The sequence below is a fragment of the Colletotrichum orchidophilum genome (genome assembly GCF_001831195.1).
Source record: "Colletotrichum orchidophilum strain IMI 309357 chromosome Unknown Scaffold_219.1, whole genome shotgun sequence".
NCBI classification, from domain to species: domain Eukaryota; kingdom Fungi; phylum Ascomycota; class Sordariomycetes; order Glomerellales; family Glomerellaceae; genus Colletotrichum; species Colletotrichum orchidophilum.
This window is the reverse complement of record NW_019173175.1, coordinates 25,720-46,210: the sequence shown is the minus strand read 5'-3', so window position 1 is coordinate 46,210 and position 20,491 is coordinate 25,720. Positions and strand designations below refer to the sequence as shown.

The 20,491-nt window shown below is 54.4% G+C and overlaps 8 protein-coding genes across 8 annotated transcripts; 4 read left to right on the top strand and 4 right to left on the bottom strand.

The window, feature by feature from the left end:
• Window positions 1-22: 22 nt before the first annotated feature.
• CORC01_13865 (uncharacterized protein) lies at window positions 23-365 on the bottom strand (the record flags this gene model as incomplete). Its single annotated transcript, XM_022625480.1, has 2 exons — window positions 23-293; window positions 349-365. Coding segments are annotated over 2 exons (288 nt in total), but the record flags the coding sequence as incomplete, so codon positions are not given.
• Window positions 366-795: 430 nt separating this feature from the next.
• CORC01_13864 (uncharacterized protein) lies at window positions 796-1,841 on the top strand (the record flags this gene model as incomplete). Its single annotated transcript, XM_022625479.1, has 4 exons — window positions 796-812; window positions 865-1,324; window positions 1,385-1,453; window positions 1,503-1,841. 4 exons carry the CDS (start codon window positions 796-798, stop codon window positions 1,839-1,841), a joined length of 885 nt encoding a protein of 294 aa, XP_022468017.1.
• A 1,220-nt stretch (window positions 1,842-3,061) lies between these two features.
• Window positions 3,062-4,099, top strand: CORC01_13863 (uncharacterized protein; the record flags this gene model as incomplete). The annotated part of the gene is made up of 1 exon (XM_022625478.1): window positions 3,062-4,099. The coding sequence occupies one exon, from the start codon at window positions 3,062-3,064 to the stop codon at window positions 4,097-4,099; it is 1,038 nt and encodes a 345-aa protein (XP_022468016.1).
• Window positions 4,100-4,748: 649 nt separating this feature from the next.
• Window positions 4,749-5,108, bottom strand: CORC01_13862 (microtubule-associated protein CRIPT; the record flags this gene model as incomplete). The annotated part of the gene is made up of 1 exon (XM_022625477.1): window positions 4,749-5,108. The coding sequence occupies one exon, from the start codon at window positions 5,106-5,108 to the stop codon at window positions 4,749-4,751; it is 360 nt and encodes a 119-aa protein (XP_022468015.1).
• Window positions 5,109-7,351: 2,243 nt separating this feature from the next.
• On the top strand, window positions 7,352-11,561 carry CORC01_13861 (phospholipid-translocating P-type ATPase; the record flags this gene model as incomplete). Its single annotated transcript, XM_022625476.1, has 3 exons — window positions 7,352-10,603; window positions 10,655-11,322; window positions 11,381-11,561. The coding sequence occupies 3 exons, from the start codon at window positions 7,352-7,354 to the stop codon at window positions 11,559-11,561; spliced, it is 4,101 nt and encodes a 1,366-aa protein (XP_022468014.1).
• A 2,475-nt stretch (window positions 11,562-14,036) lies between these two features.
• Window positions 14,037-15,341, top strand: CORC01_13860 (uncharacterized protein; the record flags this gene model as incomplete). The annotated part of the gene is made up of 4 exons (XM_022625475.1): window positions 14,037-14,434; window positions 14,490-14,787; window positions 14,843-15,127; window positions 15,180-15,341. The coding sequence occupies 4 exons, from the start codon at window positions 14,037-14,039 to the stop codon at window positions 15,339-15,341; spliced, it is 1,143 nt and encodes a 380-aa protein (XP_022468013.1).
• A 1,112-nt stretch (window positions 15,342-16,453) lies between these two features.
• CORC01_13859 (major facilitator superfamily transporter) lies at window positions 16,454-18,235 on the bottom strand (the record flags this gene model as incomplete). The annotated part of the gene is made up of 1 exon (XM_022625474.1): window positions 16,454-18,235. One exon carries the CDS (start codon window positions 18,233-18,235, stop codon window positions 16,454-16,456), a length of 1,782 nt encoding a protein of 593 aa, XP_022468012.1.
• Window positions 18,236-19,248: 1,013 nt separating this feature from the next.
• On the bottom strand, window positions 19,249-19,935 carry CORC01_13858 (glutathione S-transferase II; the record flags this gene model as incomplete). The annotated part of the gene is made up of 1 exon (XM_022625473.1): window positions 19,249-19,935. The coding sequence occupies one exon, from the start codon at window positions 19,933-19,935 to the stop codon at window positions 19,249-19,251; it is 687 nt and encodes a 228-aa protein (XP_022468011.1).
• Between the last annotated feature and the right edge of the window lie 556 nt (window positions 19,936-20,491).

Here is a 20,491-nt window from a genome sequence, read left to right as displayed (position 1 = left end):
TCATCCCGCAAAGGGCACAACCCAGAAGACGGCTGCTGGAATCCCAGACACCAGGACCGTCGTCGGCAACGTTGGAGAACGAAGAGGCCGCCGAGCCAAGAAACGAGCGCGTCACGTCGGCGCCGCCGCAGACGACGCACTTGTTCTGGTAGTTGCCAAAGGAGCACTCATCGCAGATGCGGACGAGCGTCGTGGGGCGCACGTAGGAGTCGCACACGGGGCATTTGCCGTCGCACTTGTCGCAGAGGCGGCCGATGGCGATGCCGGCTTGCTTGCGGCACATGACGAGATCACTGGCGGTAGAGTGTTAGAATTGCCGAAACAAAAACTTGGACCAAAAGGACTTACGGGTGATGGCGCGACATAACGGGCAAACTGGGAGAAGAGCGCCTCGGAAGTGTGAGGTCTGGCAGGTGCTGTTCTGCGGGTCGCGGGAGTTGATGGTCGCAAGTCGTGGATTATCGTACCCTTCTTTACCAGGAACCTGGGAGAAAAGGCGTCCCGGCTTGTCAGCCTCGCCACATCTTCCTCGCGGTTCTCTTTCGGTCATTGGTACGGACCGTTGTCTGATCCGGCCGAAGTGGGGTAGACTGGGGGATCACCCTCCGACTGGCTGGACCCCGCTGACAAACCTCAGCCTTGGAGCTCGAAATGGGGCTTGAGAGCTCGGGGGATACCTACCATGGAGCTGAGGCGTACTCGGTTCTTTTTGTGCGCACCGTTTCTTCACTTATTGCTTGCTTTGACATTGTCGCATAAGGGAAACTGAACACGAAAGTCCGAAGCGAAATCATCATGGCTACTGTTACGGAGTACGGCAAGATCAGCTCCCTTCGAACCGAGCAGGAAGCTTACAGATTCCAGGACACCCACTGACACCACCAAATCGGAACACGCGAGCGATGAAATGGAGGTGACACAAAAGCGGAAAGTTTCGATAGACTCCTTCGATACGGCGGAAAATTCATCAAAGAGACCGAGATTCGATGATGGCGATCACGACGACCCGCCTGCGCAATACTCGACGAATACTATGCCAGATTCGAGGCCGCGCGATGAAGATTCGCGAGCCAGCACCGGCCGACGAGCGCCTCTGTCGAGAGATGAAGAGAAGAAGCGGGGTAAGCGACTATTTGGAGGTCTCCTGAGCACCCTCAGCCAGACCAACTCGAGCTCGCAGCACAAGAAGAGGCGGGAGATCGAGCAACGGCAGCAGGAAAAGGCGCAGAAGCAAAGAGCAGAGGACGAGAAGAGAAGGGCGGAGAAGCTTGCGCGGATCACCGAAGCTCGGTGGCAGGAGCAGATCTTATTCGATGAGAAAGTTGTGCGTGTTGCTCCCTCCCTTGCGGGCCTCGCCCAAGTGCTTATACTTTCCTTTCCACAGATGAGAACCCGGCATGCCAATATGCTTGCCAAGGCACAATCCCTCCAAACAAAAGCAGGGCCTTCAATTGTGCGTGTACCACTTGCGCAAAGCTGGGGCTGTAAGCTAACGTGTGCAGTACTACCGACCGTGGAAGCTCACCAAAGAACAAGAAGACGAGATCGATGACCAGATACAAGACGCCAAGGACAGCATTGCGAGAGAACTCGAGGCGTTCAGAGATCGGAAAGAAGAACATGAGAGACGCTACGGCCGAGCCAGGCCTCCGACGGCCCAGGAGCAGCCTGTGGCGATGGTTACGGAACAGCCGTCAGAGGTTCCGTCAGAGGTTCCTGCTGATGCTCCCGTAGCGGCCGACCATACAATCCCATCGCCCGACAGAGATAAACATGAGAGGGAGACACACGACGAACCCGGTGATGTCGTTGAAAACGACGAGGATATGGTTATCTACTAATGGCTGACAAAGCGCATGGCGTGTTTTCCCCCCAAGTGTTTCATTGCGAACGCTCTTAACCACGGCCGTTCGTGTGATGAATGCAATAATCAGCGATATGGGAGGCTGTTGTTTCTTTTTCTGTTTTTGTGCGCGAGTTTGAAGGCGAAGTTGGGGGTAATGATACCATTTGGAGTTCAGAGTCTCATTTACGTAGGGAAGATATCCACGGTGGTATTGGTACAAGCTCGGTACCAAAAACGGTATTCAGACTATTTTGTACGCCGGATTATAGGCTCTTTACGTCGAGCCATGCTCTGACTCAAGCATAAGAGCAGTGCCGTACTAGTGCTTTAGTCCCAGTATATGGGACCGCTTTAGTTCGGAACAGCTGTTCCTCGCCGTTGAAGAACTCTTGGCCCGCCTAGACTGCTTATTTACACTTTCCGGGCTGAGGAAGAGCGAAATCTTACTCTGAACCATGTGTTTGCCGCAAGATACGACAATGGGACCGTTTCGAGTACCGTCCAACAATGGCGAGTCCCTTGTCTCAAGTGTTCCTGAACCGAGGCATCGCAACAGCACGGACGGGGCCCGCTAGGACGATTTCATCAAGGGACTCCGATGGCAGCACCGCGATGCCCCGCGCGGGTGGATGCCCGGCCACGCCGCTCGTCAATGTTCCCTGTCAACCAAAGTCCTGCCCCTCCCGCTTCCACTCAGACAAAGCTGATGCCAACGGGTCGATGATATCCTGTGTGCGAAGTAGGTAGAGCCCGAAACCTCGCACGTCTATGCCGAGGCTCGAATTACACCGCTCGTATGATTTTTTTTTAGGGGGGGCAAGTTTCTGTAGCTTTCTTAGCAAACGGGCAGGTTTCAAGTGCGATATTTGGCTCCATAACTCGGCAACTCGGCGATACTCGAACGGTATAAGAAGTGTTGTCTTCTCGATGATCTTGTAGGAGAGGGGCGGTGAACTGCGCGCGCACGCACACACACACACACATACACACCCGTTATCTTGCACCATTCCCCGCAATAGCTTTCTGAGGGAGCCTACCAACGGTTCTTGAGCTGTACAAGCAAGGACCCCTGCTTGGCGGACGTCGAGTGCCAACGTGTGTATATAAGTCCTCGGCCCCGCCATTGGCGAGCGGTCTTTCTCCCCTCTCTGCGCTCCGGCCTCTAACAGCTTCACCACAGACGGAACCTCGCATACCGATCGATACACGCCCACGATGGCCGTCGACAAGATCGCCCCCAACGACCCGCGCGTCGAGCGCAAGCAGGCCGAGGTCCGGGGCAAGACCTACTCCTACCTCTACAGCAAGCCCGAGGGCGACGCCGCCCCCAAGGGCTCCGTCGTCCTCATCCACGGCTTCCCCGACATTTCGCTCGGCTGGCGCTACCAGATTCCCTTCTTCCTCGCCCAGGGCTACCAGGTCATCGTCCCGGATTGCCTAGGCTACGGCCAGACGGCATCGCCCGCGGAGGTCGAGGCGTTCTCACTCAAGAGCATGTCGGATGACATCAAGGCGCTCTGCGACGCCATTATCCCCGGCGAGCAGATCATCCTCGGCGGCCACGACTGGGGCGGAGCCCTCGTCTGGCGCCTCGCCATGTGGCACGCGTCCCTCATCAAGGGCGTCTTCAGCGTCTGCACGCCGTACAACGCGCCCACGACGGCGTGGTTCGATCTCGCCGACATCATCGCCGCGGGCCACCTGAAGAACTTCAAGTACCAGCTCCAGCTGCGCGGCGAAGAGGTGCCCGAGAAGCTCACCAAGCCCGAGGACATCCGCCAGTTCCTGCAGGGCATCTACGGCGGTAAAGGACCCGACGGCGAGCTCGTCTTCAACACGGAGCGGGGCATCATCTGGGAGAACGTCGGCAAGATCGGCCGTACGCCGCTGCTTTCGGACGAGGAAATTACGTACTATGCCGACAACTTTAGCAAGTCTGGCATGCGGGGTCCGACCAACTGGTACCGCACGCGCAAGATCAACTACGACGAGGAGCTGCCGCTGGCGGAGGCGGCGGCCAAGGCCGGGGAGGCGTACAAGGTGACGCCGCCCAGCCTCTTCATCTCGGCAACCAAGGACGCGGCGCTACCGCCGTCCATGGCGGCGGGCATGGACAAGCACTTTGAGGACCTGTCGAGGGGGGAGGTCACGGCGACGCATTGGGCGCTGTGGGAGGCGCCCGAGGAGGTGAATAGGCAGATCAAGGCGTGGATCGAGAGCAAGGTCGAGAAGAAGCCGACGGCGTCGCTGTGAGTTTTTTTTCTTCTTCTTTTTTTTTTTTTTTTTGGAAATGATTTGACAAGAGCGCATTGCGGCTCGAGGGCACGAGGTTAGATTTGACGTTGACGGTTATACATATGACAGGCAGGAATGAAAATGGCTCGGGACGTTTAGTGAACGTCAGTATGGAATGAAGTCAAATTTCATAAGCCAAGCGATTGTGTGTTGACTGATCCTTGAGTCTCTTTGGTAGCTATGACAACCTCGCACTGTGATTACCTTGCCTCGGGACGAATGAGTAATATCAGATGTCGCCAGGCCGTCTGGCTTACTTGACGATCGTACTGATATCACATATATCTGACTTCTGCCCACTGGGATGCCGGACTACCAACACTTGAGGGGCGGCCTCTTTTTGCATCCCATATCTCTGCGTCTGGTCCATTGTGAGCCGCGTACGATTTCTGAATAAGCTACTGGGTCGCGCACAGGCCCAATCGCCATGCGATGCCTAGTCGCCAGTGATTGTAGCATCTTCCAAGCCGATCGGCCGCTAGCTCCTGGTCGTAGGCAGGTGCGCATCCCAAAGGTCATCGTGTTATCTCGACTGCGTCGGTATCGTGTGATTTATTTTTTTGGTTTGGAACCGTCTTCACGATTCTCCTATCGTATGACCATCCCATCACTTCAAGGTAAACTTCTGTCCCGCGACCGAGGGGGCGGCGCCCTTGGCCTTCTTGTTCGGCTTGCCGCACGAGGCGCACGAGTCGGCTCGGTAGGCGCACGACTGGCAGAGGGAATGGCCCTGGGAGACCTTTGTCTTGCACTTTGAGCAGGCGCTCGAGTACTGGGCGTAAGGGTTCTTGGCAGCCTTTGATAGGAGCTTGCTCTTGCCGATGCTGGTGTTTCCCAGGGTCGCGGACTTTGTGGCGGAGGAGGAGGAAGAGGAGGAGCCGTGGTAGATTTCGCTCTTCTTCTTCACGGAGGGCGTGGCGAGGGTCGTGGATCCCTTGCCGAGCTTTTGGCACTTTGTGCAGACCATTTTGGGGACGGGTTTGGGTCGATGGATGGGTTTGTCGTCGGTCGTGTTGGAGTTGAGATTAGCAAAGGCCATTCGTTGTCCGTTGATGGTGATGGGTGAGGGATGAGTGGCTGGTGTGGGATGGATGAGATAAGATAAGATACGTGAAGTGGCTGAGGAGGAGCTGAAAGTGACGCAACGCCCAGGCACGCGCAGGGCGGCAATGCTTTGCTGAAGTTTCCCTAGTGGGTCTTGCCAGTCTGGCTACCTTACAATGTAGATGACGGCTGGGAGTGGAATGTCTGCCCTGGAGAACTAGTGGACGACATTGGACGTTCCGTTTTGTCTGGACCGTTGGCCCAGTACACGCGGTAGCCACCATAGGGGCCCTTTCTTCTCAGTTGTTTCCTCACTTTACGGGGACCCCAGCCACTTTTGGAATTGAAACTGGATCTTCTTTGACCAAGTTCTTCAGCGTCTTGGAGAATGCCTGGGGATAGAAATTTCCCGTGCTTGGGTCAAATTTCGTCTGTTCACTTGGGATGAGCGAGAGTAGCATACGGATACTCCACAGGTAATCACAGATCATCGGGGGGGAAGCGAGGTAAACAGGCCAAACCAAAAGGTTCTGTCATTGTGCGGGAGATGATGCTTAGGTCCTGCCCTGATCAAACCTTGCTCAATAGCCTGGGCAGCGTTGCGTTGTCTCCATTGTTCATCGTCTGTCTCGACAGTCTTGCCCGTTTTACACGCTGGTCCTGGCGTCGGCTAGGTGGTCGTTGGAGCCACTCAGGTCTGAGCGGCGTCGATGACACCAGAACTTACCTAACGAGCATTAAGCAAAGGCGGGCTAACGTTGGCTCGTGTCAGAGGAGGCTAAATGTGACGGGGTCCCGAGATTCCGTGCGAGATGTCCGTCCGCCCCTTACGTCTCGATTGACGATTGGCGACTGTGCCCAAGGTAGCGTGGAGGGGAAGCGCAGGCTGACTGACCGAGAGTGGCGTGGCGGGCATTCCTGCCGACATCCACCACTTCGCCCTGTCATCGTAGGTGGTGTGGCTGGGGTCGACGCAGTTTTTGAACTTCTCGTTTGTCACCTTGTCAGCTTGTGGTCTCGCAGCCGGTACGAGGATAGCAGAGGATCAGATGTGGAGGAGGAGATGCAACCAGTGCAGGGCCCGGCCATTAAAACGGCCACTCAAGGATTCAGAATAGCAACCGTCCCCACGCGCCCCCTTCTGGTGGAGCTGCAGTCCAAAACCTTGCCCGCCAATCCCATTGCCCAGTCGCAGTCTCACCCAGAAAAGTACAGAGGAGGTACGTGAGTAAGGTATCCGTACCTGCCTCTGGAGGAAAATGCCAGCTGTGACCAGACGTACCACACCAGGCCGGCACGCCTTCAAGCCAACGAGACCCTTTCAACCTGGATGTTTGGAGTCTCCAATCTGCACTGCTTGCTGCTCCGGCCCTGCGCCCTTCCCCCCCCCCCCCAAAAAAAACCCACGCTACCGACCTTACGCTACCAGTCTCACGCCTTGCTACCTGCTGCTGGGTGCTTAGCTCCCAGTCTCATCCGGGCGACTCCCTTGCGCCGTCTCCCCCCCAATTCACCCCATTCAAGCACCAACACCTCAAACACGACTTTCCGCAGATCCCACCCTTCCCGCGGACGAGACCTCACGTCACCTCATTTCTTGACCTCTCGACCTCTCGACGGTCTCCAAGACGTCCTCGCCTGTTCTGGATTTCTCGACCTTTGCAAGCCAATTATAGCGACTGCGTTGCTTTGCCTCTGAGCCACTGCCACCGAGACCGTCTTCTCGGCCACTCTCTTCTCTTCACCCAGTACGGTACGGTACGGTACACCTGCGCACTCAGCCCGTTGACGTAGCGCAAGCCGACCACTGTGTAATGCTAATCCTGCGCCAGAAGGAGGCTGTGCTGCAACAAATACGGACTGCTGGGCCACTTCTTTTTTCCCTCCACATCAGCTACCCTCAGCAAACGCCCAGCTGCGGCGTCGCTCTCACTGCCGATTGTCGTCGTCGTCGCCTCCAGCTACGCTCCTGCTACCGATACGAATCTCCTTCATCCACCGATTAGGCTACCAAATTGCCTGCGCGACCGCACCCTCTCGATTGCATCGCTCCTTTCCTTCATATGTTCGGAAACACGACGGTAATCCAATCATTCCGACATTCGCATGCTGGCCATTCCCATACCTGCACCTTGATCGCCCAGCAACGCTACCAGCCCTCTCGGCATGACTGGACGACCGACGGGAGGTCCTCCTGCAGGACCCTCGAATAACGACCTGCTACTAGATTTGGACAACGAGCAACCGATATACAATGTAGGACAGCGATCGAACATGAACGACGACGACCTATTACGCTCCTACAATCACGACCAAGACCAGGCCCAAGGCCGACCCTCCGTTTCGTATGACGACTTTGTGGGCGGAGGCGGAGGAGGAGGGAATCACACACAGCAACCCTCAGCATTGAGGCCGTTACCTGGCGGCCCCCAGTCGCCCGGTATCCCTGACGGCGCATCCTCCGGCCCATACATGCAAAGACACTACAGCCAAACGTCAGAACTAAACAATTACCAGCGATATGCCGACGACTTTGACGACTACTCGGCCGAAGGCGAATCATACTACCAACAAGGCGGCGCCGCGACGAGTACGAACAACGTCGGAGATCCATCCGCAAGGTCCAACGCTCGGAACCGTAACAGCGTCCTGAGCTTGGGAGGAGGCTTCTTTGGCCGCATGAAGAACAAGCTAGGGATGGGTCAAGGATACTCGGAGATGGACTTGCCCTTAACGGAGGCGGGCGGCAACGGACGGGCAGACTCTGGCATCGATGCGCAAGCCCAGGGGGGCAAGAAGTTCGACATGGGAAACTTCAAGTTTGGGTTTGGAGGAAAGAAGCCGGACCCTTCGACACTGGGCCCGAGGTTGATCCATCTTAACAACCCGCCCGCTAACGCAGCGAACAAATACGTCGACAACCACATCTCGACGGCCAAGTACAATGTCGCGACCTTCCTCCCAAAGTTTCTCTTCGAGCAGTTCTCAAAGTTCGCCAACATCTTCTTCCTGTTCACGGCTGCGCTCCAGCAAATCCCCAACCTCTCGCCTACCAACAGATATACCACAATTATCCCGCTCTTCATCGTCATGATGGTTTCGGCAGGCAAGGAATTGGTGGAAGATTACCGCAGAAAGCAGGCCGACCACCAGTTGAACACGTCCAAGGCCCGTATCCTACGCGGAACCGCCTTCCAGGAGTCCAAATGGATCAACGTTGCGGTTGGAGACATTATCCGAGTGGAGTCAGAAGAGCCCTTCCCTGCCGATCTGGTCTTGCTTGCGAGTTCTGAGCCTGAGGGACTTTGCTACATCGAGACAGCTAATCTCGACGGAGAAACAAACTTGAAGATCAAGCAGGCTTTGCCCGAGACATGCACGATGGTCAGCTCTAGCGACCTGAGCCGACTTGGCGGAAGAATCAAGTCTGAACAGCCCAACAGCAGTCTATACACATATGAGGCCACTCTGACGATGCAGGCGGGTGGTGGCGAGAAAGAGCTGCCCCTCAACCCTGAGCAGCTTCTCCTTCGAGGTGCCACACTTCGCAATACGCCCTGGATCCACGGCGTGGTTGTCTTCACCGGACACGAGACAAAGCTCATGCGTAATGCCACGGCCGCACCCATCAAGCGCACAAAGGTTGAAAAGAAGCTCAATATCCTCGTTCTCGTGCTCGTCGGCATCCTCCTTGTCCTCAGCGTCATTTGCACAGTAGGTGATCTTGTTCAGCGCAAGGTCGAGGGTGACGCCCTTTCTTACCTGATGCTTGACTCAACCGGTTCCGCAAACGATATCGTCAAAACCTTTTTCAAGGACATGGTCACATACTGGGTTCTGTTCTCCTCCCTTGTGCCAATTTCGCTTTTCGTCACGCTGGAAATGGTCAAATACTGGCACGGAATTCTCATCAACGACGATTTGGACATCTACTACGACAAATCCGACACCCCGGCAAACTGCAGAACGTCAAGTTTGGTTGAGGAACTGGGCATGGTCGAATATGTCTTCTCCGACAAGACGGGTACCTTGACCTGCAATATGATGGAGTTCAAGCAGGCCTCGATTGGCGGAATTCAATATGCCGAGGATGTGCCGGAAGACCTCAGGGCGACGTTTCAGGATGGTGTCGAGGTTGGAATCCACGACTACAAGAGGTTGGCGGAGAACCTCAAGAGCCACGAGACGGCTCCTGTGATTGACCATTTCCTGGCTTTGCTGGCTACTTGCCACACTGTCATCCCCGAGAGAAGCGATGAAAAGGGCGGCAAAATCAAGTACCAAGCGGCTTCGCCCGATGAAGGTGCGCTCGTCGAGGGCGCAGCTGACCTTGGGTACGTCTTCACCGATCGCAAGCCGAGGTCTGTCTTCATCGAGGCTGGAGGACGCGAGCTCGAGTATGAGCTCTTGGCCGTCTGCGAATTCAACTCTACCCGAAAGCGCATGTCGACTATTTACCGATGCCCCGACGGAAAGGTCCGCGTGTACTGCAAGGGTGCCGATACCGTCATCCTCGAGCGCCTTAACGATCAGAACCCGCACGTGGAAGCTACTCTGCGTCACTTGGAAGAGTACGCGTCTGAAGGTCTACGGACACTTTGCCTCGCGATGCGTGAGGTTCCCGAGCAGGAGTTCAAGGAATGGTTCCAGGTCTTTGAAAAGGCCGGTATGACTGTCGGCGGAAACCGTTCGGATGAGCTGGACAAGGCGGCAGAACTCATCGAGCGCGACTTTTACCTTCTCGGAGCGACCGCCATTGAAGATCGTCTCCAGGACGGTGTACCCGAGACTATTCACACGCTCCAGCAGGCCAACATCAAGGTGTGGGTCCTGACGGGCGATCGCCAGGAGACCGCAATGAACATTGGAATGAGTTGCAAGCTGCTCAGCGAGGACATGATGCTTCTGATAGTGAACGAAGAAAGTGCCGAGGCAACGCGCGACAACATCCAGAAGAAGCTCGAAGCGATTCGCACTCAAGGAGACGGAACGATCGAAACGGAAACCCTTGCTCTCGTCATCGACGGCAAGTCTTTGACCTATGCCTTGGAGAAGGGTCTCGAGAAGCAATTCCTTGACCTCGCCATCATGTGCAAGGCCGTCATCTGCTGCCGTGTCTCTCCCCTCCAAAAGGCTCTCGTCGTCAAGTTGGTGAAGAAGTATCAAAAGGAGGCCATCTCGCTGGCCATTGGCGACGGCGCCAACGACGTGTCCATGATTCAGGCTGCCCATATCGGCGTGGGTATCAGTGGTATGGAAGGTCTACAGGCCGCCCGGAGCGCCGATGTGTCCATTGGCCAGTTCCGGTACCTTAGAAAGCTACTGCTCGTTCACGGCGCCTGGAGCTACCAGCGCGTCGCCAAGACCATCCTTTTCTCCTTTTACAAGAACATAACCCTGTACATGACGCAATTCTGGGTAAGTTTGTTGTCAATCGGCTCGCGGACTCCAGATCACTAACTTGGCTAGTACACTTTCCAAAACGTCTTCTCTGGTGCCGTCATTTACGAGTCTTGGACACTTTCGTTCTACAATGTCTTTTACACCGTTTTCCCTCCTCTTGCCCTGGGTATTCTTGACCAGTTCATCTCGGCCAGGCTCCTCGACCGCTACCCGCAGCTGTACAACATGGGCCAGCAAAACCAGTTCTTCAAGATCAAGGTTTTTGCCGAGTGGGTCGCCAACGCTGTGTACCACTCCATTATCCTCTACGTCTTTGGCCAGCTCATCTGGTACGGCGATCTCATACAAGGCGATGGACAAATCGCCGGTCACTGGGTCTGGGGCACGGCAATGTACGCTGCGGTCCTGCTCACCGTCCTCGGCAAGGCGGCTTTGATCACAAACAACTGGACCAAGTACCACGTCATGGCCATTCCCGGCAGTATGCTTCTCTGGTGGGGCTTCATCGCCCTGTACGGTACCGTGGCGCCCATGATTCCCTTCTCGGCCGAGTACCACGGTGTCATTCCCAAGCTGTACAGCAGCCCGACCTTTTGGTTGCAGACTTTTGTGCTCTCGATTATGTGTCTTTTGCGCGATTTTGCCTGGAAGTTCGCCAAGCGCATGTACATGCCGCAGACATACCATCACATTCAGGAGATTCAGAAGTACAATATCCAAGATTACAGACCGAGGTATGTTGCTACCTCACACCCACAGCCCTCTTTGCAACAGACCACTAACCCATCCCAGAATGGAGCAATTCCAAAAGGCAATTCGCAAGGTGCGGCAAGTACAGCGCATGCGCAAGCAGCGCGGCTACGCATTCTCCCAAGCAGACGAGAGTCAATCGAGAGTGCTTCAGGCATACGACACGACGCAGCACCGTGGACGACATGGCGAGATGGCCAGTTCGAGACCCCAGGGTAGATAGTCAGTCCATGGTCGAGTTGCCTAGGGAAGGGAAGGGCAAAGACGCAGGGCCCATGATGATCACGACTCGAAAGGGGGTTGGCTGCGTTGATTTTGATTCCTTGGGGATGGTATTTCCCATACGAAATGGTAATGCAACGGAAGCGACGACAGCACGATGTAAAGTTTTGTGTTTTTTCTTTTCTACTATTATTATATGCATGGTCGGGACCTCCTCCACACCCGGGGAGGAACATCATCCCACGGGCTGGCGTTTTTTTTCAAGCTATTCATTTGCTTTGTTTTTGTAACTACTCACTGTAGGCTTTTCTCTTCTCGTCCTTTTTGATTAAAAAACACATTGGACGGTCAGGTCGCATGGGATGATGATGAGAGAAGGGGAGAGCGGCAAGTAAGCAGGCAAGCAGGCAGACGAAGAGAAAAAAAAACAATCCTCACGTCACACGATGCGGCAGGTCCGAGCAGAAAAGGGGGAGGGGGAAGAGAGAAAAGGGACGGGCGAAAGAAGCCCACTGACGATGACGCGGCACGTGAAGTGCAACGCCTCGGGGAGGGGAAGGAGTGGAGGAAAAAGAGAATAAGAGTTGCTGTTTTGTAAGAATCTTGACTGTTGTCGTCCCACCCGAAATGCCTGTTTGCTTTTTCCAGGGTCTTTTTCTTCCAGCTTACTTGGGATGGCGGGCGTTTTTTGTCGGTTATCGTGTTTCGCAGATGATGAATTGAACTCGAAGCATCCTTCGTGGCCTCCCGTCTCTAGATCCATGTTCTCTTGGTGTTAATTGAAAGCTCTTACCTGTCCAGAATGAATAAGGGAAGAGACTAGCCTCGGGAGATACAGCGTTATGTCAGTCGCGAGGCGGCCACAAAGGCTCAGGTCAACCTGCAAGCGCCGAGGCTGGAAACAGTACATCCATACCTCTGGCTTGCCGGGCTGCGCGTCCCCTTCATCGTCAAAAGGTCACCGGAAGAGACATTTGCGTGACCGAAAATCCCGAGGAACACATGACGTGGCACGACACGACAGTCTTCATCAAAAATTTGCCTGAATGACCTTTCGAGTACACCTTTTGGGAAAAGAATATATCTTGTGACGAGGCATTCTACAAGAGCGCTTGCGGGCTGCTGCTCTCCTAGGTATGGCTCGTCAGCTACCGCAGCGGTCTCCGGATCGCACATGAGATGGGCTTGCTGCCTTCTTGTATAACATGGGACACTTGGACAGAGACGGTTCTCGAGTTCGGTGGTCAGGCTGGCCTCCAAACGCGGAGCCGGGTGAGCCGTCGGTATGAATACAGCGAACTGTGTCTGCCCCGCCTCAACAAGCTCTACCGTTTGGCCGCAGCCGGGTGCTCGGCGAGGAACTTTGTGTACGGCTACATTTCGGGTTCGAAGCATTACAACACCTGTTTCGAACGCAACTTTGGTGGCTTTTGGTGGGATTCATCCACATCACGGTCATTCTCTCGGCCTTGCAAGTGGCCCTGGCGACCGAGAGACTGAGCTCGATGGAAGGTTTCCGGCCTTCTCGTATGTCGTGGCTCTAACGTCACTGGTGTTCGTGGCAGTGACGGTCGGTATCATTTTGACAGTGTGGTCGAGCCTCTTTTGCTTTTATATTCTATCGGCGCTTCAGTATGACAAACAAACGGCGTTGCGGCGGAGAGAAGCGGCCACCTGGTTCATCTGTGCTTTGCTGATAGCCTTTTTCTCTGACCCGTCGAGTCTTTGATTCTCCTATAAATTTCTTGGATCGTCGTTCTCGTTATCTACCTAGGGCAGTGTTCAGCAAGGCGGTTGTCGCCGGAAGCCCAAGTTGGCCTTCACCTTTGAATGTGCGAGAAGTCTGGAAACCTCTCTTGGGCGGGGAACTCATCAACATGGCTGAACCACACTGGTAAGAAATTATTGTTGCAATCCAAGCCTGCAGTGATTTGACATCGACCTCATAGTCTACCATCTCCCTAGCTATAGACCTGATGACCTCACAGCGATGGAGAAATTTTGGTAAGAAGGTTCTCATAGACGGCAAAACTGATAAAATTCTTTATACATGTCCCTGAGGCCCGTACGCCAGAGATGCCCCTGGTTCCTCCCTCTCCCCCAGCCAAGCCAAGAAAAATGGCGTGGCTGGCATAACCCATTTAGATGAATATAAAGGCCAATGAAATATCCAAATGACTATATACACATCAGTGTGCGCGTTTAAACCTTCACGCTACCAAGACCGATGGACTGTGTTTGTTCCTGCGCTGACTGGTCACACTGTCTGGATTCATTGGTTGAGATATCACGCCTCGCTCAGCCGCAATCCATTAGACAGTACGAGCCTTTAATTCCATCATGGTGCTCATAGTTTCCTCTTCACCAAGTCTACTGAGCTCTGTCTTCTCCACACACTCGTAAAGTAAAAAATGAGGGAGCTTACTTGGACGCTACCAAAGTACCCGAAAGACGAAAGGGCCGTTCTGCTTGAAGGATGGGGCCGCCAGACGAGCCACTACCTGTCTTGCTACAACACAAGCCTACACCGCTACCAAATTCCAACGTCACCTTCCGCGTTCGCGGCGTGCCTCTCGATTGGAGCGCCCACCGTCTACAGTCATTCCTGGCAGAACCTGACCCCCTCAGCGTCCCGGTCGTCAGGTCCCTCGCTCGCGAGATCCACGACCGCTCCAACACTGCCACGGTGACCTTTCAAGTTCTTCCATCTCAACTTCAAGGGCTCAAAGCGGCTCATTCTTCATGGAACATCCCGCTGCCTGCAGGGTCTGAAGACCACAACCAGCCCCTTCACATTCAGTTCGTGACAATCGACGATGATTTCGAGGGTATAACCACTCTGCACATGCCATTGTCAGAGAGTCACAATGTTGAGTGAGCAGCAAGAGTTCCATTCGAGGAAACCGATGCAATGCTGACTGCTCGACAGTTTCGTTGCAATTCCAGGCCTTGGCGGACACGCCTTCGGTTCATTCAAGGAAAGGGGCGGAGGCCACATATGGCTACGTGACTCTCTTCCATTCCACCTCAGAGAAGCGGCGCGTCAACCTCTGATGGCTCGAGTGATGACTTGGGGCTACAATTCCACTCTTGCTGGGAGCGAAAATATGCAAAATATAGAAGACCTGGCGACGCAACTCCGTACCAGCCTACTCCCATTAGCTAGCCCCCCGACTAGGCCGATCATTCTGATTGCTCATAGCATGGGAGGACTGGTTGTGAAGCAGGTAAGCTTTATAGGACAATTGGCCTGAAACTGCGCAGGTCTAACAAGGAAGCCAGGCTCTGGTTGACATGTCCAAATCCGACAATGAACTAGACTCGCGGATCGTTCGGGCGGTGTATGGAATCGCCTTCTTTGGTGTTCCGCATCTTGGCATGGAAATCGGATCGCTTATCCCCATGGTCGGAGACGGGCCGAACCTCCCCCTTCTTCAGTCTCTGGATCGCATCAAGTCGCAGATCCCCAGCGTCGGCGAGAGTGATTTGCCTACCGCTCTGGGTGGAAAAGGTGACTCTGAGATTGTCTATTTCTACGAAACACTCATGTCGCCGACAGCACAAAAGGTACGAGAGTCTTTACCACTATCTCCTTTGGATGTGTGTTGACAAAAAGCAGGATTCAGCCGGGGTCTGGAAGATGACTGGACCAGTCAAAGTTCTCGTTGACAAGACCTCGGCAACACACCGCCGCCGTTCGGAAGAAGGCCCACAGCACACGTGTGCCATTGCCCGCACGCATTCCAACATGGTGAAGTTCGGTCCCCAAGATCACGAGTAGGAAAACGTCATCACAAGGCTCCAAGGCCTTGCTGAAAACTCGCTGGTAGCTCGAGACGAGACACTCGAGATGGAAAGAGAGCGCAGAGAGCAATGGTACAGGAACGTCGGTGGTAATCCAAGATCCCAGGTCATTTCTATAAAGAATTTCTCAAGCCTGCACGAGAGGGATCTCGATCAAGACTTTCCCGGGCGTTTGTTCTGGTATAGGGAAACCCTAGGAGGCGACGGCTATCCTCCTGGAACCAGCGTTGACCATCACATCTTACGGAACAACCAAGTCAAACCGGTTGGCGACACTATCCTAACATGTCGCCGGATCGCAAACTTACAGATCCGTGGACACATCAAGTGGATAGACCGTGGCCGATACCGTTCTCGATGGATCTTCTGGTTCTTCGCAGGCAAGGACTGTCCTAGTTCATCGCAATCTGTGCCGTCCTTCTGGTCTCCCAAAGGTTCACCAGGTAACACAATTTACGAAAGGTATTTTCCGGCAGACGTAAATGAGGGGGAGAATCCAACGCGAGATTCGTCATGGTTCTACCCCTGGAACTTGCGTTGCAGCGTTGGACGACCAAAGAATCCGCATGCTTTCCTCAGCCAAAACGTTGATGTTGATAAGCATCGACAAATCCCTCCCGAACTCTTCAATGATGATGGTTATGGAGAGGAGACGATCATGTTTGGGCTCTGGAATACATTGAGGAACACTGGTTGGTGCCAAGTGTCAGGGTCAGAAGTGGAAGTTGATAGCGATGGTGAGGTGTTCTTCATGATTTCCAAAGACTTCGAGAGAAAGTGGATTGGAGGATTTTCGTTTGGAGGTGTCCGGTTGGATCCTTGTTGAACCAACTTCGAACCCTGTAGTCACCTCCCAACATGAGCTCCTTGTCCCTAGGTAAGGAAAAATATAGTATTCTCTATCTGAAAATAAAATAAAATATCATAGTCACACTGTGACGATCATTGCCTTGACTTCCGGCTGAATGTAGTTCTTGAGCCAGGTCGGCAAAAGTCAAGGCCAACTTGATTGAGCAGGTATGCTGAGTACCTGCGGTAGTATTTGCCATGGGGTATAAAGGCGACTCTGTGTAAGTGTATGATGCTACTTTACATTGATACCGCATAGCGGCTTTTGGCTCGGAGCCAGTGGCCATAGTAATACAGAACGTAGGGGATAGGCGCAAGCACAGCTGATATGCAGGCGAGGATAGTTAAAGTGTAGTGCGTTCCCATCTTTTCAAAAAAGGGTAACCCAACCACGGTTAGGCCTCCCGCGACCATATATCTAATGAGCGCGACGAAGGTAAGCGCCGATGCCGAGTATATCTCGTACGAGTCGATAATGTACATGTAAACGCACATGAAGATGCCGGTGACGCCGTACCCAAAGACGGCGACTGCAAAGATGGCAGACCAGACGCTGATGCTGGCGTAATTCGTCCAGCCCAGCCAGAAGAGCGAGATGGGAACGGAGATGGCGGCGCCGGACGTGGCGTACCACAGACGGATCTCCGGCTGGAAGCTTGCATTTCCATCCTTTTTGACTCGTTTCGCCGTCTTTGAGTAGATGAACGGCACAAAGAGAAAGTTGACCTGTGTGCCGACAAACATGGAGATGAAGATGACGTTGGCGAGGCCCTGGTTGAGGCCGTAGGTGTACTCAAAGATGTAAGGCCATCCGACGAGGAAGATGAAAAGGACGATATAAACGACGGAGATGTACAACGTCATGACGATGATGATGGGCTCCTTCAGCATGAGGAAAGGTCTCGTCATGCTCGTCTTGAGACGACTAAACAGCGTGGCGTGAACAATCTCGTGCTCGGAGCGGAAGCGGTCGTCGCCCGTGATGCGCCGGTAGTGCGCAGCCTTCCACTGCAGCAGCAGCGGGCCGTACGTCTCGGGCATGCACAGTAGGACGAGGACCAGCACGAGACCGGAGGAGATGAGCGTCGTCCACTCGACCCAGCGCCAGCTCACGGCGTTGGAAGGGCCGATGTAGGCGCCGATGACGGCACCAATCATGGGGCCGCCAAAGCAGGTGATAGCGTACAGGGGGAAGCTCCAGGTCTTCTCAAGGCGGTTGTACATGTCAGCGATCGAGCCGCCGGAGCAGACCAAGGGCGTCGAGGCGGAGCAGCCGGCCAAGAACCGGAAGGTGATTTGGGCGCCAAAGTGGGGCGCCAGGCCGGACGCCATGATCCAGATCATGAAGACGGCCATGGAGGCTGCGTACACGGCGTTGCGGCCAAAGGTTTCGGAAAAGGGGCCTGCGATGAGGGATCCGAGACCCATGCCCACTAGATAGAGTCCTGTGGCCAGCGATTCGGCAACTTTGCTGACGCCAAGGGCTCTCGCGGCCTGAGGGAGCACCGTCGCATCGATACCCGACGCGGACCCGACAAAGAGGGCAATCAGGGAGATCTGCAGCGTCACGCCGATGCGCTTCGCGATGGGCCAGTTGTGCGGGTCCAAGGGGTCGGCTGGCCCCGCCCAGCCGACGACGAAGACGCGGCCCCCGTGCCCCTCATCGCCGGTCCGGTCCCGGACGTGGATGCCAGTCAAGACTCGGCCGAGGGCCGTGCCCTCAGAGTGTCCGGTCCGCGCCGTCTGGCTCCGTTCGACGGTTGTCCCGAAGTCGTCCCCGCCCCCCTCAATATTCCAGCGCTCGCTACTTTCGGGGTCACTGGTGGTGCCGCCTGGTGTTTCAAAGAGTGAACTTTCTCGCTTCTCTTCCTCCTGTAAGGTGGAAGATTGCTTCTCGAGATCCCTGCCTCCGTCGTCGTGCGGCCGATTTGGTGCTTTTGAATGTCGCGCTTTTCCAATGTCTCTGTCGATTTGCGCTTGGGCTTCAATGCCCGCGCGCCGGCGTTGTAGAAAGGATTGCATATCTCCCCAAATGGTTTCCTCAGATATGTCGATTGAGGCGCCAAGTGGACATAGTTCCGGAATGGCAGATCAACAAATATGGGTGTGAAGTCCCTTTAGAGTTGACACTGCAACCGACGCAGCCGGAGGAACGCCGAGTCAACATTGAGTCATTGAGGATGTGCAAACTGATACATGACTTCACATCTGCGCTAAAGGTGCTGCCCTCCCGGGCTCTCTCCCACTTTACATCGTAGGCCCCGGTTTATTTCCAGAGACTAACGACGACCAGCTCCAGCCAGGAGACCCATCAATGACGGTGAGGCAACTTTGCGCGCAACAACACTGAGCTCTTGGGGCCGAGCTAGAAAATTCCAGCGCTCGGAGATCTCGGTTTTACGCAGAGATTAGGCAAGTGAGTGCATTCGTAGGGCGTAGGCTGCAGGCCGGCCCCAACAACTCCACTGTTTCCAAGCGCGAGAACGCGAGCCCCGAGGCTTGCAATGTAGAGCGGAGCAATCATCGATTTTGCATCAACGATGATTTGCTCTTGTCGTAATCTGCCAAAAAAGATACCTAGCTTGATGCAAGAAACATCACAAGGGCGTAATTGGCCCCGAGCGGCACTTCCCATACTCCTGCATCACCGCTTGTCTCATGGTCTTTAATCTCTTTCTTGTGTAATAATACCTGCCCAACTCAATCTTCTCGACCCATAGGCCCTCGCACCCCTCCAGTGGTGGATGCACAGATTACATCATGAGAAAGCGACCACAGTGGTGAATCAGCCTTCTGTCCGACTTCCTGGGCGAGGCTCACCTGGGAAGCCGGGCATGATCTCGGCCAGGTTGAGGCTGACAAAAAGCGGCCCGGGGCGGGATTGATATTCCGCAAAAGTGGGGATTCGGACCGAGATGTCGTAATGTGCAGCCCGTTGCAACGCTTTTGTCACACTGTCTAGAAAACATCGATTCAACAGATTTCATTGCACAACTCATTGCGATAGTATTCCAGATTCCTTTTCTTTAGTCTTTCTACAGAGTTGCAGCTCTCTTCTTCAAGGTCTCCGCAATGATGGGCCGAGCTCTGAGCCTGTCCATCCAGGCGGCCGTATTCGGGAACTCCTGTGCAAAGTCGATCTGATCCGCAAAAGCACCCGGAACCTTCATGTCATACCACGGGTAGAAGGCAACATTGAACCAGGGGATAAAGGCAATGTCCGCGTAGGAACACTTCCCGCCCACCAAAAACTCGCGTCCTTCGAGAGCCCTGTCCAGGACCCCGGAAACCCTTCGGATCTCCTTGACGTACCGATCCTTGGCACTTTGGACATCTTCTGGGTGGTACCGGTGAAACCAGATGGCCTGGCCAAAGTAGGGACCCTGGCCGGACATCTGGAAGTGCAGCCACTGCTTGGCGTGGAAGTACTCGGCCGTGCCCGGCTCGAAGCTGATTGATTTCGCCTTGTCGTACGTCTCGACGAGGTACTCGAGGATGGCGCCAGACTCCCATATCGTGATGCCGGTGTTGTCGTCCTCGATGGCGGGTACGCGCCCGTTGATGTTGATCTTCTCGAAGGGCGGCTTCTTCATGTCGGGAAAGTCGATATACTTCTCTTCGTAAGGGATTTGGAGCTCCTCAAGGACGAAGTGGACTTTCCATGGGTTTGGGCCGTTCTTGGAGGTCCAGACCCTAATTGGTTGAAGCGTCTTGGAGGCCATTTCGGTCTGGTTGAAGCAACTTTCTGTGGGGACTTGTTCAGACGGTTGTCTAGTAACTTGGGTTCAGGTGAATCAGGTAAGTTGGTGTGTCTAGTAATGACTGCTAGGAGATTGAGGCTGGTAGTAGACTGGCAATTCAAGTATTGAAAGGAACTGTCGTGTGCTCTTTTAAGAACAGGTTGCGCCCAGAACTTACACCCAACTTGGAAGCTGCTTCCGATGCTGCGACTTGCCTGCCACAGACTCCGCATTCACTGAAACTGACGGATCCGACGCAGCACACGGACAACGTGGTTCCGAGTATGTACTCGCATCTTTCAGCTGAACTGAACGTCGTCTGCTTACAAAGTGAGGTGGGGAATGTTGAAGATGCATGACAAATCGCAACTCCGCCGTGGATGACGATAGTCATCTCCGAATCGGAACAGGTCTCAGACACCTTGCAGGAAAGCGACACACATGATATGGTTTAGAAATCAATCAGTCTTTCCTCAAAACCACTGAGAAATAAGTGTCTGTCTAGAAATCCATTTTTCTGCTGGATTACAAATGCTGG